At 50.6% G+C, this 19,776-nt stretch overlaps 1 protein-coding gene across 23 annotated transcripts in view; it reads right to left on the bottom strand.

The window, feature by feature from the left end:
- The window catches only part of Shank2 (SH3 and multiple ankyrin repeat domains 2), a 447,967-nt gene that overhangs the window by 245,830 nt on the left and 182,361 nt on the right, over positions 1-19,776 (bottom strand). For 20 of the 23 annotated variants that reach the window (XM_006508521.4, XM_006508520.4, XM_030242323.1 and 17 more), the window contains one exon: positions 141-459. In XM_006508521.4, the coding sequence (XP_006508584.1) occupies positions 141-459 (319 nt within the window). Of the gene's footprint in view, positions 1-140; positions 460-4,257; positions 9,705-19,776 lie in introns of those variants that run through there. The other 3 variants (XM_006508533.2, XM_030242325.1, NM_001113373.3) reach the window with 2 other exon arrangements.

Raw genomic sequence — 19,776 nt, 5'->3', positions numbered from 1 at the left:
CCCCTGCATTAAGAGTACTGGGCTAAGCAGAGAGGCCCCGGGCTCAGCAGACAGAATTCAGCGTTTTCTGGGGCAGCTTGAATTGAGAAACATGTACGTCTCCCATGGAAGCCCCTGCCCACTACCCAGTTTCTTCTTACCCCACATGCCAATGTGGCTGTGTCCTCTTGCCATCCTCAGCAGTACCACCCAGCCTGTTGAGTGAAGGGGAACGGCTGCGGGGCCCAGGGGTATAGCTTCCAAGGCTCTTGGTGGCTCCATCAGGTTTGCTGGGTGTCTGCTGCAGCAGTTGGGGTGAGAGGCTTCGGTGGGAGGTGGCTGCAGAGCAGACAGCCCATTCAGGTGCACCAGCATTGAGGTTGTTGTCACTATTAGAACGCAGAAGAACTCTGGGGGCAGCCAATGTGTTGGGGGGCCGCCGCCTGCGGTTGGAATAAGCTGGGGCCTCTCTGAAGGGCACTGGGTTGGGGAGAAAAAGAGAGAGAGAGAGATGAATAATGTCAGGAGACAGGGACACAGGAAGGCCAGGGCTGCATGCATCCACACCCTGTACAAGTCAGGGATGGCCCTGAGGGCTTGGTGCAGGCTGCGTAGTGCTGGAATCCCCAAGGCCTGACTCACCCCCAACATGAACACAGAGAAACACTGAGACAGATAATGCCTCCAGCACATGGAAGCTCAAACCAGGACCTCAATGGAAGGGACTCAAGGTCTGACCTTCCATCGGGCCAGCCCATGCCTTCATCAGGGAGACACAGCCATAACACACGTAAGGATGGGCTTCCCCATGTCACCAAGCATTAGGACACTGCACGGCTCAGGAGCATCCCCTAAAAATCTGAACATGACCTCTGTGGGCAGAGCTATGTACCCAAAGTTCTTACACTAGTACTAGTATATATAATCCAGGACCTCAGGATGTGACCACATGTGGGGAGAGGTCCTTTACAGGGGTAACTAGATTAAAATGAGTCACTGGGATGACCTCATGTGATAGCAATAATCAGGATCCAGAGATTTAGGACCCAGACATGAGGATACAGAGAAGACATCATCTGTAAGTCACAGACAGACCTCAGGGAACCAGCCCCAGGTCATTTTAATCTTGGATGGTCAACTTCCAGTATGGAGAATAATGGGTATTTCATCTTTATGCACTCAGGCCTATAGCCTTGATCACAGGGAAAGCTAGCCACCTCTGTCCTCTAATCTCTTAGGCAGAAGAGGTCACAACACCCCAGAATCTTCCCTTTTCCCTCTCAGCAAGTGGCAGCAGCAGGTGGCCCCACTTCACTGGGTGTTTCATAGAAAGGTCTAGACAGAGCTGGGTCCTCAAACACTCCAGCCCAATATATCCGGGGACTCAGATAAGGCAAACCTGGGTACCTTCAGGTATGGTGTTCACATTGCAGCCACAGTAGATGCCCCCACCTTGATGGCCAGAGACACTATACACCCCTAGCCTCTTAATTGGTACCCAGTGAAACCTTATTACAAGATTTCTATATTCTATAAACAGGACCCTATGAAGCTAGAATAAAACAGGGCTTCCAGGGGGACTGACCTGGGTAAGGGCCCCGACATCAAAGAAGCAGAGCACTACAGTTAACTACCTATGGCAACAGCTGCCCAAGGTCAGGGGTTAGAGGTGGGCACCTCATAGAGAGCTAAGATCCCTGCTCCATCAGAGTCCATGGCTTTCTGTTCATCTGCATAGCCGGAGGATGAGGACATGAGTGGTACTAAAATAGGTGTCTCATGAACAGATCATGGGAACAGAATGACTCTGGTAGATCTTATGGGGTCAGAAGTGTTCCAGCACAGCTCACAGGGACAGAGATGGTCCTGGAGGAACGCATGGGGACAAAAGTGGCCTAGGCACAGTTTACAGGGACAGAGGTGTCCCTCGAATAACTCAGGGGGACAGAGATAGCCCAGGCATAACTCAAGAAGTAGACCTAGCAAGTCCCACAAGGATAGAAGTGGTCCTGGAGAAACTCATGGGGATAGAGCTAGCATCCAAACTGCTCACGGGGACAGAGTGGCCTTGGCAGACATTCTAGGGACAGAGCCCCAGCACAGTTCACAGGGACAGAGATAGCAGAGGTGGTTCTGACAATCCTCTTTCAGATCAGCTGTGACCCAGGACAATTAATTTTCCTCTTTCTTAGGAACCAGAGCTAGATGCCAAGCTGGGAAGCCATATAGCAGGGTGACAGGCTGCTAAGCTTGGGGCTCAAGTAATATATGGAGGGAGTCCTCATCTCTCCAGTGGGCTGCAGCATGTATCGTGCGCCCTGCTTTCTCTGCAAGCTTTTGATGGGAAAAGATGGTCAGCAAACCTCCTGGCTATGTGCGATCTCGCTCCCAGTTTCTCCAGCATGTGACTCACGGGGGGCTGGTCAGGGACAGACTGGGAACACCAAAGGCTGGTAGTGTCTTCCCTGAAGCCAAGAGCCTGTGCTCTTAAAGAGCTAGGCCTATACAGCCCCAGCAGCCACCTCCAAAAGAATTATAGCCAGGTCAGGCCACCAAGTGTGTTTGGCTGGGCACAAAGAAAGCCTTGCTGATGACGCTGCCAGAGAAGGGCCTTGAGAAGTCAGAGCATTCACCATGGAGCCAACCAGGGAGTCAGGGGTGATCTTGGGACTTACAGAGGTGGGGGGTTTAAAAGGCCTTGTAAAGGACAGGTGACCTCATAATCTCAGTCTCATCTGCCACTCACTGAGATCCGGGGTTCTTGGTGTGAAAGCCAAAAGGTCAGCATACATGGAGAGGATAAATAGTGCCTATACCTTGGGGCTGCTGGGAGTATCCCCTGGGTGAGGCATGTGGAGGGTCCCGAACAGCCCCAAGACCCGGACATGCTGGCATCCTGCAACTGTGCATCTGTGGAGTCACCCATCCCTAAGAGTACAGTTGATGGCATCTCTGACTATGTAACCAGTAAGGTATTAATACCCTTAATGGCAACGTGAGGGGATGTGAGGGCACTTGATACCCTGTCCATTGCTAAGACAGACTCCGTAAGAAAGAAATGTTCATAGAAGCAGAATGGAGATAGCATTACTTAACACTCTAACCCATGGCTGCAATTCATGCTGTCCGTGGGTTATAAAAATTCGAAGTCCCTCATGGCAAATTTTGGTAAGCCTCATCAGAAAAAGAAAGGATCTATTCTATGCCCTTTTTGAAGAGCCTGAGTCTGCAGAAGGAAGGAGTAAGCAGGATGTCCTCATGCAGGCGAGGCCACACAGGGAGGGTCATAGAACAAAACAGCCGGGACACATTATGCACATTTCACCCCGAAGACCAGGCAAGTGAGTCAAATGGACCCACACAGGTAACATTAGAGTGAACATTTTAATGAAAATTGTCTTGCTTAACGACCAAGCCTCATATCAAATTAGTTTCAAGGCTGCTGAAGTATCTTTGGTGTCTAGTTCACAGTGAGCTCGGGTAGAAAGTGATCTTCCTAATTTCCTTAAAGTCACCTCTTTGGAAACCTGGTTTCATCAGAAAGATAGAAAGCTTGCTATCTGAGAAAACTCTCTGACTGGGACCATACACGCAAATGATGTTTTTTTTTTTTCATGAAAAGTGTTAAAAATAACTCCTTTCCTGTCTGAAAATGATTAATATGCCACCCAACGTTTCCTTCTTTCAGCAATCTGCAGGCTCTTGGGTGGGTGGATATTTTCTTAGCTGTCTTACATGCATTTATTTATACAGTTTTTTTCCTTCCTCACAATAAAAATCATACAAGGTATGTTAAAGAGGGATTCTTCATGCACCCCATGGTTTGTTTCGCAACCCAGGGACAGCCAGGCAGAACTGGCAAGTGGCACTAGAAGAGGATGCCTTGGGTGCATCCAGCCATGTGCCCTGACCCTCCTTAGCAGGTGCTCACAGCCTCCAGGTGACTGGAAGACAGAAAACCAAAACTTCTTTTATTTTCCCCAAGACCTAGTTTCCCAATGTGTCCCTTGGCATAAGCTCTCTGGATGAGATGTTCTGGAATGCAGTTCTGCCAGAGGCTGGTAGCTCAGGAACACACTAAAATACAAAGGCACCTTCATCTGTGTTAATCTTCCAGACTTGACTAGAGCCAAACCATACCACAAAGCTGGGGCAATTATTCCTTGAGCGATGAACCGTAACCAGCAATTTGAGGAGGCACCCGAGTCCCCTCTCCCCCGAGGAGCAGCCCACGGCTGCTCACCAGGCACCCCACGCTTCCTACAGCTTTCTCCTTACCTTCCTTCTTGGTGAAGGCATTTAACAAAGACTTCATTTTCCCTGTGACTTTGGCAGCGGTCCGCTCATTATATAACCCTCTCGGCGGGCAGGAAGGCTAGGCGCGCAGCCCGGCCCCTCGGAGCTGGCGCGGCTGGGACCCGGCGAGCAGTGGCGGGCGTCTGGGCGCGCTGCAGCCCCGAGCATCGCTGGGCATGCCAGACCCAGCGTGCTGGTGACAAAGCCCACCCCATATTCTGTCTGTCAGCTGGGAAGCAACTGTGCGCAGACTGAGGCTGCTCTCAGAACCGGCTACCTCTGGCGGTGATCCTCATGTGAGCAGTGCCACGCTGCCGAGAGAGCAAGCAGGGCATCGGAGAGGCAGCACCACGCAGGGTTAACATGGAGCAGGCGATTGCGCGCGAGCTGTCGGCCAGGAGACACCGGGAGGCATTTGTGAGCCGGAGCCCCAGTTATCCAAGGAAACCCGGCTGCTGCTGGGCGCTCCGTGCGCCTGTGGCTAAATATAAAGTACTGTGCTTTTTCTATTTTTTTTTTTTTTTTTTACATTTTTTTTTAAAAGAAGAAGCCAAGTCTATTTGTCAGCTAGCAGATGTGGTAAGAAAGTCAAGGGAGAAATATCCACGCTTCAGACAAGTCACCAGAAGATCCCTGACACCCCGGTAGGCATGCCAGGATTCAGGAATTCTGACAGTGACCTATTTCCCTTTGGAAGCATCAGACACAAGTGGCATCACTTCTCTGGCCCTCCCCATCTTGATAATGACCCTGGGAAAGCAGGACTCCGCCCCCTGCCGCTTACATTCGCTTTGTGTAAGGAATGGGAAATAATAACTGTCAAAGTAGTCAGAGGTAAAGCACCCCAAAACAGGGCAGCCGGCAAAAATGGGCCCTTCAGAGCTGTTTCCCCACGTGTCTCTGGCATTCACACCCCCAACAGAAGTCAAGCAAGGGAAGCTCTCTCCAAACATCACCTTGAGAAAAGTTCTGTCTGTATAGCAAACAAAGAGAGTGCAGAGTGTGGGTGGGGGTGCTTGCTCACTGCTGTGCCCTGCAGTGGTGGTGGTGGGGGCACACAAGGAATGATTCCCACACCAGGGTGAAGATGCTATCAAAGGAGGAGGGAGTGCAAGGGTCAGGCTCGGCACTGGGCATCTACCACTGGGGCAGCAATTAAGAGTGTGCTTTGCTTCTGTGGTTGCCAAGAGAACAGCTTCCCAAACCCGGGGAGGGGGCGGGGGAGGGGGGAGAAAAGGAAAAGGAAGAGACAGGAAAAAGCAACTGGAACACTGAATTCAATCCCATATGGTCGACACAGTTTATGTCAACAAAAATGGCGGTGTAAGGAAGAGGAGGCTGGCATGCCTGAGCAGTGGCACCTTCCTTCCTCAGCACACTTGGGATCCCAGGCACGCTCAGAATGGTCGCTGCTGTGCCAGGCGTTGTCTGGGAAGGAAAAGGCTGTGCCTGAATCACTATGTGTGTCTGTGTGTGAGCTTCGTGTCGGCTGAGCATTTAAACATCATCTCCATTGGGCCCACACGGTTCGTCAGCAATGTCAAAACCGCCCGTGTGACATCCTCCCCTGTAGTATCACAGCCGGTGGCATCAAAACGGCTGGCTTAGAGATGGAGTGGCTGTCTAACACTCGCTGCCGCGCCATGCATGTGGCCTCTGTGGTCCTTTGGACATTGTAGGCAAGGTTGAGCAGCTTTCGGGAGACCCTTTGACTGTGGCATCATCCATGAGCATCCATCTTCCAGGGATGAGCTAGAGATACCTTTCCTGGGTAGGCGTCAACACGGAGGTTTCTAGATCATCATGAAGCACTTGGCTGGAGGCCATATTGGGATGGTGTCACCAGTGTCCACAAATACAGGAAGCCCCACTCCAGAGGCCAGGGACCCCCGCCAGTCAGACCCACAACCACATGGGCTTCGGGGGACTTGCCAGAGTTCTGGGGACTCTCTGAGACACCAGTGCCGCTCAGTGCTTGCTCCATCTGTTGGGGATCAATATCTTCCAGAAAGCACAAAGCTGCACCCAAGCCTAGTTTCCCTGCCACCCACTGCTTTGGCATCTCTTTGGCCACTGTGTGGTGCAGAGAATGTGTGCCCACAACTGGGTGGTAAAGCTAGAAGCCAGGCTTTGTGCCACAGTCACCCTTCCCACCAGAAGATCCTACATCTGACACTGACCTTCGGTGGAGGTTGTGGGAGGAGACCTCTTCCCAGGAGGGCAGTGTGACACCCCATACCTTTTCTAAATGAAGGAAATGACAGAACCTTCTTTTCCACACTGGGTCTCTGACCTAAGATATGTCAAAAGAGTGAGGATCAAGCAGGTCCCTGTCCCATCTTCCCTAGAGCAGAAATCCAAACTCCCAAACTCCAGCAAGGCAGCAGCGTCACACGTTCCAGATACAAAGCCCCCAGCTGCCACCATAACCAGCCATATATTAGGTAGCTGCTCCTTCGGATGCATTTGCTCACAAGTAGAAATTGCTGTGGAAGTGTACAGAGCCTTGAGCTCTCCAATGAGAAGAGCTGAGAATATCCCCAAGCAGAATCATGTCTCCACCCAGTTCCCGTAGTGCCAACTAGACCCAACCCCGAATCCAATGTCCCATCAGGCCTTGGAGAGTGAGCTGTGCTGGCTGGGTAGGGTGGGGTAGGGTGGGAGAGCAACAGGTATGGGGCACAGGTGGCATGTCTAGGTAGGCTATAGATACAAGATGATGTGACAAAGGACTCCACAGTATAATCCCATACCTGAGGACACTCTCTTCAGACACCATTTGTTTGTTTGTTTGTTTGTTTTTTGTTTTTTTTAACATGTGTACAATGTATTTTGGTCATATTCATCCCAATGGCCCCTCCACCTCCTCTTAGGTACATCCAATTTCAGGTCCTGCTTTCTCTTGCTAAAGCTCACTGAGTCTAGTCAGTGTTGCCTGTGTGTGCAGGGGTATGGAGCCATCCACTGGAACATGGGCTAGTTACCAGTGACTGCTCCCTCCTCCAGCAGTCAGCCACTGACAATAGACCTTCAGCTGGAAGGTGGTGCTCATGAGCTCCTTGCCATCCATACTGGGATTCTGGTTGGCTTGGCCTTGTAGAGGAGGTCTTATACAAGGCAACCACAGCGCTGTGAGTTCATGGGAACAACAGCCATGTCATGTCCCCAAGATGGCATTTCACAAGGCTCCACATATCCTCCAGCTTCGCATTCTTTCCTCTCTTCCTTCTGTGCTGTTCCCTGAGCCTTGGTGGTCAGGGAGTGCAGAGGGGTTATTACAGAGGTCCCACGCAGGGCTGGATTGCTACAGAGGTCCAACACAGGGTTGGATTGTTCATTACAGTCCCTTAATTCTCAGAACTGACCAGTTATGAGTTTGCCTTTGCCACTGTTCACTGCTAAATGAAGCTTCTTTGACAAGGCTGAGAGCAGCTCAGCTTGGAGCTGGGGTGACCCTGTGGAGTGGCTGTGGCAAGCAGGACTGTGGGCAGGTGGGCTAGAGACTGTGTGAGCATCTATTGTGATCTGGACAGTCAGAATCCTGTATAGTCAGCCTGGGATAGGCTCTGCTATGGAGAGGTGGAGGTGCCTTATGCTATACCCTGAGCATTCCTGCTGGGGGAATGGGCTGCTTCTGATACATCCCCGCAAACATGCTGTCCTTGAACACTCCCAGCAACAAAGGGGTCTCTACCTGCAAGCAGTGATTCTTGTTGTCAAGGGCGGGTCATGGCACCCTACCCCAAGGAGATGTTAGCGCTGTACCCTACCCCACACCAATGACTCTCTCTTCCTGGCTTCAGAAAACAAACACAGGGGTGTTTATTTTATCTCTCATCTTATGTTACATACAGCATACATGGCTGGCAGAACATCAGTTGTGTGTGAACAACGGTCCCATGCAAGAAGCTGACTTTTGGCTTACACTGCTGTGGTTCTATGCTCACGGGTCTGTCAACAGACATTGGCCCGACTTCTCCTCGCCTAGCACAGAACTGTCTACGTCATCCCCTGAGGTCTTCCACCCAGTGACCGTGGGGACCCAGGTCCCTACTACCAACTCAGGCTTCTCTGGATGGTGTTGACTGAGGCTGACAGCAAGCCCGCAGATCCCTGGGAAACACTGGTAGCATCTCTAAGGACACCAGAAACTATAGAGCAGGGATTAAAAATTAAAATTAAGGAAGAGATAAAATCCAAAAGCTGTTTCTCTTCAAGACTGCTAGAGATCCTTTATTCACAGTGCTTTCTCATGAGAGGGTTTGAGACTTCTGGAATGTTCTGGGAGCATCCCCATCCTGGGTTCCCTGAGAGTACCCACAGAACACTCTAGAGATTTGCAGAGGTGTGTAAGGTACTTGGGTCCTGGAGGTGCTGGGGTGCCCTGCCCTGACATTATGGGGGTGAAGCTGCCATGGTCCAAAAGCCAACACCACCAATTTCCTCATTTCCTTTTTCTCTTTTGCTTTGAGAGAGAGGGTCTCACTATGAAGCTAAGCCTGGCCCGGAACTTGCCATCCTCCTGCCTCAGCCTCCTGGGTGATCACTCCCATATCCACAAGCTTTCCCCCCCACCAACCTGATTTCATTCTGGATGACAGGCCATGGGCAGTATATGATGTACAGACTGCAAAGAGCTCCAGTCTAGACATGTAACCATGGACCCCCAGCACTGCAGGGAGGTGAACTCCATCAGCATCTGGGACCACTCAATGCCCATGCATGCTCGGAAAAAAATCAGATCATGCCCCCGGGATCAGTTGCCAGAAGGAGAGTGACCCCCGAAATGAGCCCCACACCACCATTTTCTCTCCACTCCACAACCGGCATGACCAACAGCCTGTGTCCCTACACCCACCCTGGCCATGGGACTTCCTCTCAGAGCTCACTAAGCCCTTCATTTCCATGTCTTTTGACAGCTGCCTGACAACAGGCTGAAAATAATTTTACTTCTTGTACAAAAAGAGGCTCTCTATGCATCAGAACATTCTGAGGCTCTCAAGTCCTGGCAGGGAGGACGTGGCAGGTGCTCCCAGCACGTGGTGAGACTCGGAAGTGCTTGCTGCTGATGACAAGCGTGTCTCCCCTTGCTGTGCTTTCAGTGTTGGAGGGTGTGCGTGCGGGAGCTGGACAGTGTGGGCTGAGGCACTGTCCTCTGTAGCCATGGGCTAGCGGTTCGGGCAGCCCCTTTTTCCTTCGGGAAACCCCCACCAGCAGAAGTGGGGTGCCTGGCAATTCCCAGTACTGGCTGTGGGGTTACCTGAGTTCATGTGTTCAGGGTATAACAAAGTGTTCCCACACACAGCACTCTGGAGAAGAACTACCCAGTGGGGAATGAGGCTCTGTAACTCTAGAAAAGCTACCCCTTCTCTGTGTACTTCTGTTTCTGTAGAAAAGGATGTCCCTGGAGCTGCCTCATGAGAGGTGGCAAGAGTTCAAGTGTTTCTATTTGCAACAGTACTGTCAGCACTGGCTGAGTAATACGTGCCATTAGAACATGTGTGATGGAATCCGGGGACACGGCTCAGTTCACACAGTGTTTGCTTAGCATGCACAAAGCCCCTAGGTTCAATCCCCAGCACAGCATAAGCCAGGCACACGTGATGTAATTTACACCTGCAATCCCACCCAGCACTCAGGAGATGAAAGCAGGTAGATCACGATTTTAAGATCCTCAACTACACAGCAAGTCTGAGGCCAGACTGGGCCACAGAACACCTTGCTTCACAACTACAGCAAGAAGATCCCAACCACACCAAACTACAAGTCATCAGGTGGAAAGGTGGTGGACAATCCCTTCCCCTACATAGACCCTCCCTAGCATGTCCAGATGCCTCTGTCATCTTTCAGGGTGTTACCTCCTCTAAGACACCTCCCTGGCTGACCTTGTCATTGGAGACACTGTTCATCAAGATTCCTAGTGCAGCAGACAGTCCTTTGGGCTTTTCCTGGATATGCCAGTCTTTCCTCTTTCCCCTGAAAACTGGGAGCTGGAAATTCCCAACATGCTGGAAACTAAATGAACAAGTAAAAGAATCCAGTCCTCACCCGTTGGGTTCCAGGCGCAGCAGGCTGGTCTGTCTCCAGTCCTATTTAAGTGACATGAGGCAACAGGCAGCCCATTGCCCAGCCCCACCCCTACCCAGGGCTGTTCCACTCCAATCAAGGGCTTATAGGGGTACCACACCACACCAAGCAGTTGTCTAGGGACCTGGTAAGGCCTGTACAAGAGGGCTCTGACAGGATTGTCATTTGAACAGGAGCACCAGAACTCAGTTCCCAGAATCCTTTTGGTGTCTTCAGCATTCCCTGCAGCCTTATTTTGCTGGGTGAAAGCTAAAGCCTGTCCTTAGCTTCTAACATTGCTTGAACTCACCCATCTGATTTGCACAGCGAAGGGCATTTTGATACAAGGGAGTACCTTGTGAGGCGGCAGCAAAAAGAGAAGCAAAACTGCATATGTAAATGGCAGGTAGCAGTTTAACTAGGCACTCACCTAGGCCAGGATGGTGCTCCCTCCATCACTGTATATTTGGGAGTTCACATTAGACTCCTGCAGGAGCCTCTCCTAGAGAAGAGACCTGCCTCAGCCAGCACAAGGCTATGTTCTGAGGATTCGCTGAGAATGGGTACTGAGGGCATGCTAGGTATGTGCATGAAGTCACATGCTTCCCTTCAGCTGTGGCTAGATACCTCAAGGCACAAAGCCACCCCCCCTCCCCACCCCATGTGGTACCACCACAGTGGAAGAGAAGAAAATGGGAGATTCTAGAAGCAGCTAGTCCAACTTCCCAGGCTTTGTGGCATAGCACACCTTGATGCCTTGAGGCAATCCTTATTTTCTCACCTTAGCCTCCTGAGCTTCTGCTCCACTGGCCCTTATATCAGTGGAGGAGGACAGGGGAGAGAGAGACAGGGCTGCTGAGGCAGGGGAGTACCTGAGCCGCTTTCAACACTGGCTCAGTGGCTGCTCTGTCCCCTGGCCTAACAGAGGTCCATGGGGAGCTGAGAGGAGAAAGAGAGGCTCCAGAGGTTTTCAGTGGCTCACCTGACCCTAACTCCAACAAATGTCAGAAAGGAAATGGACCAGGTGTAGGGCCCCTGGCCAGTGGTATCTGACTGGAGCAGGGAGGCAGAGACAGAGGCGGGTGCAACTGGGCAGGTAGAGAGAGACAAGAGCTCTATTCCTGGAGCCCATTCCCACCAAACTCAAACCAGCAGACCTCACTTCCTTCCCTAGTAGCTTCAGATAACTGCAATTTAAATATTAGTAGGCAAAGTATCTCCATCTCACAGTAATTGGTGAATGAGTCATTACCCATATAAATAAGGCCAGATATTAAAAGGCGTCTCGGCAGTAACATGGGGTTAGCTTTGCACAAAGATGTGGGTGTCGTCTGCATCTGCGGCGTCTGCACCATTCCTGGCAGGAGCCACTGAGGGGCTCAACTTTTGGAAGTTGTATGGTACCCAGGGTGAGTGGCACTGCCGAGGATCAGGCTTCAGCACTGGCCTGAGCCTGGCTGGACTGGACTGGTGCTGAGGGGCTGGGTAAGAACTGGGTAAGAGCCTCTTGTAAGTAACCTTGGATACCTGTCCAGGACCGTAGCCAGTGCGGGGTTTCTGGAGGCCTGAGAGAGGTAAGAGAGACTGGAATATATTCTGGAAAGATCTTAAGTGTCAAATGCTGTCTCACCAGCCAGGCCCACCTTGCCCTGCCTGCTCAGGACTGCCTGCTCTATACTCGGACCCTAAGGCTGTTATAACCCATGTCCTGATCCCATTCTGGCTCAAACATCACCTCTATTTCCCCTTAGACTCAGCCAGCACCCTTGTATCAGAACTGGTCTTTTCCCACATAAGCCTGTCTCTGAGCTCTGGAAACTTCTGGTGGACAGAAGGGCATGGATCAGGTTCTTGGCTTCTACCTGGACCTGAAGACCCCACCTGTCTGGCTCTCCCAAGAGAGCCCTAGAGTCCTACCTTCCTACAGGAACCCTTCCCCCAAGATGGAAGGACATGCGAAGGTCCCCTGTAGACTTCAGAGAGACAAAGATAGCCGTCTACAGGGAGTAAGCCAATTACCAGCAGTGCTGATTAGCAGAGTACAGTCCTCGGCCTGGGAGCCAAGTCCGTGCAGCACCCCCTCCCTCCCCAGCCTCCAGGCCTGTTGGGTCCTTTGGTCCAGCTCCTAGGAATTCATGAAATTTGAGCCTGGAGCTTGCAGATGGGCATCCTGGGTCAGTGAGTGGCCCAAGGTGGGATTCCAAGATACAGCTTCCTCATCTAAAGAGAAACAAGCCCTAGCCTGCCTCAAAAGTTCCTTGAGCATCCTGAGGAAGGGCTTTAAGACCCAGAGAGACTGAACTCACTCTCAGCCTCTCTGGAGATGGGAGCATGTGCTAAGCCCTACCCCACAAAGTATGTAGCTCAGCATCTTCCTATCACAAGCATGTGGCATGGGCTGCCTGCCTCCACCCTCTTTAGCTGGAAGCCTTATGAGGTAACCCAGAGACTCAGACAGAATGGCCAACATATAACAAGGCCTGCATCCTGCCTTGGCTGCATGCATGGTAGAGAGCTGATCCTCACATGGCCTGGCTGCTTCTCCATAGTGGATACACATGCCCAGCTCTCAGCTATTAAGGAGAATCAACTCCTCCCAGCCACCATTGCTTTGGCTGGACTCTCTGGGAGCTCTAGGGAGGACTCTGCTTTTAGAGTTGTCCTGACCTACACAGCCACTGCTTCCTCCGCATAGCACCTCACCACACCCTGGAGGATAAAGGTGGACTGCAGGAGCCAGGGCCATGATGAGGGACCACAGTGACTGTATGGCCACCATGACTTCATATACAGAAGCTGAGACCAGAAAGCACAACCATGGCAACCAGGACCCCATACTGAAGGCCAGCATTCCCCAGTGTGTGTACTTGTGTTCCTGGTGCTTCATGTGATGGTATGTGTAGACAGGGATATTGGCAAAGATTAGGGCTAGGTGGTGAGCCTGTGAAGGAAGGGGCTCATGATTCATGGTCTTCTAAAACAAGACACAGGAGAGGTTCTCTCATGGGAGTAACACAGATGAGATACTCCAGAAATGGTCTTGTCCTTGCCGTTCATTATTTGTCCTCATTGCATATATCAGAAACTGAAGTCGTATTATTTAAGAATTCATACTATGTTTCTTCCTGAACAAAATATCTGTCTTAGTCACTACTTCACTACAGTAAGGAGCCCAGCTCCCTTCAAAGATGCCTTCAAATGGTTCTCTCCCTGCTTCACCCTGGGTGTTATTCATTATATAAGACAACTGTTTCTAGAATTCCTCACACCATGAATACTCCTTCCTGCACCTTCTGGGAGGTCTGTGGCAGAAGACGGAGTCACAGTCATTCTCGCTTTGGCAAACCCACTCCCTGGCATAGCAAGAGCTTAACAATGAGTGTAGGGGCCTAACAAAAGCAATACAAGGGAGGAAAGGCCTATCTGGGCTCCCTGGGTTATGGTGCAGTCCATCATGGCGGGAAAGGCTTGGCAGCAGGAGCATGAAGCAGTCACTCACTTCCCATCCACAATCAGGAAGCAGAGAGAGAGGAATGCTGGTACTCAGTTTACTTTCTCCTTTTCATTCACTTCTGGACCACAGCCACATTGAGAGTGGGTCTTCACTCCTCAGTTAAACCTCTCTGAAAAAAACTTCCCAGACACATATGGGGATGTCTCCTAGATGGTTCTATTCATGCTGATTATCAAGATTCATGCCCACATATGGCAAAATGTTCTCCTTTGTGTATCTGTTGTTGTCCAATTCAGACACTGCACAACTGTATCTGTTATCTGATGAGTGTTGAGTTTTCTAGCAGTAAATAAAATCACTGGCAGAACATGAACATGAAGCCAGTTACAGGGTTCTTTTAGAGGGATTGCTACTGCTTTGGTTTTAGAATGAGGTCTGACTCTAATCTCCCTTCCAGAGATCCCATAGACAGGCCAAGGTGCTTGCTAAGTTCCACCAAGGTGGGACTTATGTCTCCACCGTTGCCTCTGCAGATGGAAACTCCTGACATCTCCCCTGGACTCTCCAAGTTTAAGTTACTGTTTTCCATTGGACCCTTCAGTTCTTCCCTTGCACATATATGGTAGCTCAGGAGCCTGTCAGGGATTTGAGGAAGATTTGGGTGAAGATTTTATAGGTGTTACTTTTTGTAAGAACTTCCCTCTCTCTTTTAGCCATCTAGACAACTCTGACCCCAATGTCTAAATGGAATCTTCTAGCCAGTGATATCCCACTATCTGTGAGGGCTTTTCCTGGGGCTTCCCTTTCCTCAGGGCCCTTTCCTTTTCTATCTGCTTTGGGCCACTCAGGAGTGGCTTTTATACATACTTCCTCACTGTTCCTAGTGGGACAGTTATCTGACACAAGCAACTTGGTCTCCAACCACAGATGCAGGAGGGGAAACAGCCTTCCCAGGACCTCTGCTCTTGTCATGAGTTGGGATTTTATTGCAATAAACAAATCCAACTCTTTCCTATACAAGGGCCCTGGGAGACCAGAGGTGAAGGCTAATGGAAAGAAGAGTTCGTCGTTTACTATGTCTGTCAATCAAAGCCAATAAAGTAGGGCAGGGAGTATAGCTCAGCTGGTAAAGTGCTTGCCTAGCATGCACAAAGCCCTGGGTTCCATGCCCAGTACAGTATAAGCCAGGTGTAGTGGCATGTGCCCGTAATCTCAGCACTTGGGAGATAGAAGCAGGAAGATCACGAGTTCGAGGTCATAACCGGCTATATAGAGAGTTTGAGGCTAGCCTTGGATAAATGAGTCTGAGACAAAGAGATACCCAAAACATGAAATGCTCTTGAGGTTGCTGGTTCGGGAACTCAAATCAACTTTTTCCTCACTGGATCCAAGTGCCCAGTTTTATTTTGGGAACTAAAGAGCCGCCGTGACTGATTTAACCTTAAAGCAAATCAATTCCAGGGCTGTACTCATGGTCTGGTTACTATTAGATGCAACTGGGATCAGGAAAGCCCTGAAGCCCAGAGAGAAACAGGGAATACTGGAAGGACTGATGAGCAGTGTATACAGCCAGGGACTGAAGACAAGGAGGGCGCATGCCCACATGCTCATGGAAGGACCCAAACTGGGTGGTGTTGTGAGCCCTTGCCATGAACTGGGGATGGATTTTATTATTAAAATGCTGGCCCCAATTTCCCTGCCACGGCTTCCCACAACAGAGTTGGACTCACTTGTATTAAAATGGTATGTTAAGCCAAGAAATGTCCCAACCATTGAGTAGAGAGACTGTTAGGTAGACTCCTTATGGTTCCCAGGCAAGTTGACAGACATTTGTGTGTGCTCCTGATAGATCCACTGCTTTGTGGAAGCCCTGGCTCAAACAAGGGCTTATATTTCTTAGAAGAGCCCCAGAGATGGTCTGGAGGCTCAAGACCAAGACAGTTACTGAGGAGGTCTTGCAGGATACCTATCTAGGTTTTGTGTGTCAAGGATTACCTATGTTCTTGAACCAAGTTATTTATTCCCTGTGAGTCTCTGCATCTTCATGGGTAAATGAGACTCGAGTGACATGCTCTGTAAAGTCCTGGTTTTAAGAAGCATGGAGAACTGGGCACAGCAGTGGGTTTGCAGAGCTGTGTCAGGAGCTTGCTCACATTCCTTGGTGGGCGATGGGCACCTCTTCCCAACCAGCTAATAGAATCCTAAGGTTGCAGAGCAGATAACTTGAGTTTTTATAGAATCTGGCTCCTCCATTCAGCTAGGTGAAGGAGCTAAGCCATTCTTAACACTGAAGGAGACACTGCTGGGCTGGGAGGCCTAGGAGAGAGGCAGCCAGCAAGATCCAACAGTCAGGACAGGGTGTCTTCCACATGATGCTACTGGAAGTTCTCCCTTCAGCCACAAACAGTCCTCACCAGCCCTCTAAGAAGAGTCCAGGAGGAAGGCCTCCAGCCAGACAGAAGCATCGCACAGGCAGTTGTTACAAGGAAGATGTGTGCTATCCAGGGACACGCTGCAAACAGTCTAGGAGGGTGTGCCACATGGAGCATCTTTAGAGGCTGTCCTGGACTCACTGGTGCACTGCCACTGAATCTAGACCAGGTCACTTTGATGGGATCTGAGTGAGATGACCCTAACATGAGCCTACTCACTTGCACAGGGGTAGGATGAGATGGGGAGAGTATCTTGGCATGGAAAGTAACAGAGATAGAGGCTGCACTCATCTTGTCTCCCTCTGACAGTAGTTGGAGGTGTGGGGAGGCAGGAGGGACCTTTCTGTCTCCCCAGCTGCATTTTACCCTCCATTGAGGGTTTTAGAGAATAGCTGGACTAACATGACCTCTGCCACTTCTCCTGGTAAGGTGTCCATTCCATGATCCCCAGTCTGCTCCAGCAGATGTTGAACATGGAAGGCTGGATCTAACATGGTGTAGATTACCAGTCTATGCTCAGAGCAGGGCCAGAGCCTCAGGCTCTCAGGTAATGAGGCACATGGGATATTCGAGTGGTTATTCACTGTTGGGGTTGAAGGTGACATTTCATGGGGACTGGAGAGTCCCTCAGAGGAAGCTAATCATGCTTCTGGTGGTCTAGGGTGGGTATGTGGAAGGAGTGATATTATACACAGAATTATCAACACTTCCAAATTCTTATTTTTCCATCTGTGGCTTCTACCTTTGGAAGAAGACCCTTTCCAGGTGTGATTAGGTTAGAATAGGTCACTGGCTTGAGCCCTTGTCACATATGGTTTGGGTCCTTATTATGAAGAGGAGGTCAGGATAGGAGCCCACAGAGGACAGCTGTATGAGGACATGGGGAGAAAACACTATGGGCAAATTGGGAGAGGCCTCAGAAGGAGCCAGTCCTGCAAGCCTCCATCTTGGACTTCTGGGATACGGAATGATGGACATGTGCCACTTAAGACCCAGCTAAGTGCTTCTCCAACAGCCCAGGCAGAATGAGGAGTGCACACAGCCCTACAGGGGGTGTGGTCCATTACCTTTGAGGTGAAACTCTGGTCCTGGACTAAGCGCTGAAACTGGGAAGTTGGACTTCCTCTTCATGAGCTATTTTGGGGTCTTCAATCTATCTTGGGTAGAGGGCCTCATCCCATTCCACCTCATCTTGAAGACATAATCCAGTGCTTCTGCACCAACAGCACAGGTCCCATGGGGTACAAGCTCCCAAGGCTGTAAGCCTGCACACCTCACCTGTCTGTAGCCAGCCCTCTTTCCAGCCCTCCTGTTCTGACTGATGGGCCTCTACCGCATCGGTCCCTTTATAGTCTACTTTTACCAACACCCAAGGAGCGCTCCATTTTTCTATCTGGGTCAGCAGCACAATCCAGGAAGTGTACTCTCCCTGCTCGCTGCTACCTGATGTGGTCGGCCACACATTTGTCCCAGGAGGGTGGGGGAGGGAAATGAAGTTTCCTGCCCCTGAACCTGATCCTTCTGGTATTACCCAGGAGGTGGTTAAAATGCTGTGTGAGCTTCTATGGCTGACATGGCCCCACGTGCAGCAGGGCACAACTTCAGCTTCTGCAGAGGGACAGACCTTGAAGCCTGCCTTTCCTTCCCTCACAGCTTTCGGCCCTGTGCCACAGCTCTGTGCTGTCCCGTGTGACATTATATAATGTCCCTGGAGGCTTCTCGCTGTCCTTTTCAGGCCAGGTTCTTCAGAGCTGGGTGAGATGCAATTGGACTCTCTGCTTGATCAGTAGCATGGCCCGGACATCTTTGTGCCTGTGGTGCTTGCTTCTTTGAGTTCTTTCTTCTCAAAGAAGGAAGCCACAGGGCAAAAGGCCTGAATGTGCTTATGGTTAGTGCAAATCGCTCTCCAGGAAGAACTAATTAGCCACTAGGAGTAAATTTTCTCTTAAAAAATAGGATATTATAGAGAGACATTTGTACCCTTCTTTTTACCTACCAGACCAAGGAAACAGTGGACCCCAAGGCATTGGATTGCCCCAGGAGTCTCATGCTAGGGGGGGAAAGGCTGAAGTCTGGTGCCAAAGGGGAGCTTGTCCCCTAGAGAGCCTCCAGAGTTCTGAGAACTTGTCAGTGCACCTTGCAGGAGAGACTGGAGCTGAGATAGTGATGGGTCAGTGCTGGACAGGACCACACCCTGACCAGGACACACAGCTCTATGCTCCTCCTGTCTTCTGTTAAAACCTAAATTTCACACCAGGAGCCCAAAGATAGACTTGGGAGTCACGTCACCTCTTTGTCCCTCTTCCTAATGTGGCCATATCAAATGACTCCTCTCTCTGCTTTTCACTATTAGCTGTCTCTTTAATTGGCCTACTGAGGATGAGTTACCAAGCCTGGCCTGTTCAGACCATTAGAGAGAGTCCAGGTTCCAACCCTAAGAGCTCCAGTAACGATGCCAAAGCCAGAGGTCACCCTTCCAGCAGAAAATGGACCATAACCCTTGTGATATCAGGCAAGCGTTCTTCTTCCCTGCTCCTGGATCTTCCCCAGTGGGCAGCAAGCTGCCAGCTTAGAAGGTGCTATCTACTGGCTGGCTGCTGGCTCTGGTCCCCTAGGATGACCTCAGAAGAACTGTGATGGGTTTTTGGTGGGTGATGTTGTCTTGGCAACCGTGAACAAGACTGGGATCCAGTAACCTCCTACCATTCATAGAGTCTCTTCCCTGAGGCTCAAACTAGGATGGCAGGTAGCACAGTAGGGCCAATGATGTTGGGTTCCCCATACAGAATAAGATTTATGTGCTCGGTAATAGAGAGGGGCATCACAGAATTAAGAATCACAGGCAGGCCCTTAGTGAATGAATAAACATCTCCCATAATTACAGAGCGGGGAAACAGGAGGAGCAGAACAAAGGCGGAGAGACAAGCATCCCAGCTGCTTGCTGCAGGGCTGAAAATAGATACCCACTGAAGAAAACTGGACGCCACAGGGCGGAGTTGTCGTCTGTGAGCTTCCTGCAGTCAGACAGCATCAAGAACAGAGGCCGGGAGGGCCACTGAGGAGGGGACACCTCACCTCAGAAGACACTGGGATAGTCCGCACGCCCTGGAAAAGCCTGTGGCAGCGGGTGGCCTCCGGGATGCCAGATCCAGAATGACTGAGACGGAGACCAGCACTGGGGCCGTTGCCATTTGGAGGCAGAGCAGGACAGCAAGCTAGAGTCTGCAACGCAGTCTCAGGTTGACAGAGCCACCGTCCACAAAGGTGGCAAAGAAGATGGTGGGGGCTTTTAGAGAAGGTGGAAAGCAAAGGCTCCATCCTTGCTGGTACTCTGTGGGGAGGGGACTCTGAAACCCCAATGTCTCTGGTTATTAATCTGTAGGTGAATAGTGAAAATATTGGCCACATGTTCTGGCCAACAAAGACCAGCCATTTATGAACTGCTTGTCTTGGGAATGACACATGCAACATGTCCAGTGTTGACCTGTCTAATGCCTATATCAACACAGGGGAGGCCACAATACTGTGCCATTGACTTCAGGGGGTCAT

Source organism: Mus musculus, chromosome 7, assembly GCF_000001635.26.
Source record: "Mus musculus strain C57BL/6J chromosome 7, GRCm38.p6 C57BL/6J".
NCBI classification, from domain to species: Eukaryota; Metazoa; Chordata; class Mammalia; order Rodentia; family Muridae; genus Mus; species Mus musculus.
Note: the sequence above shows the minus strand (reverse complement) of the source record. Positions and strands in the feature narration are given on the sequence as shown.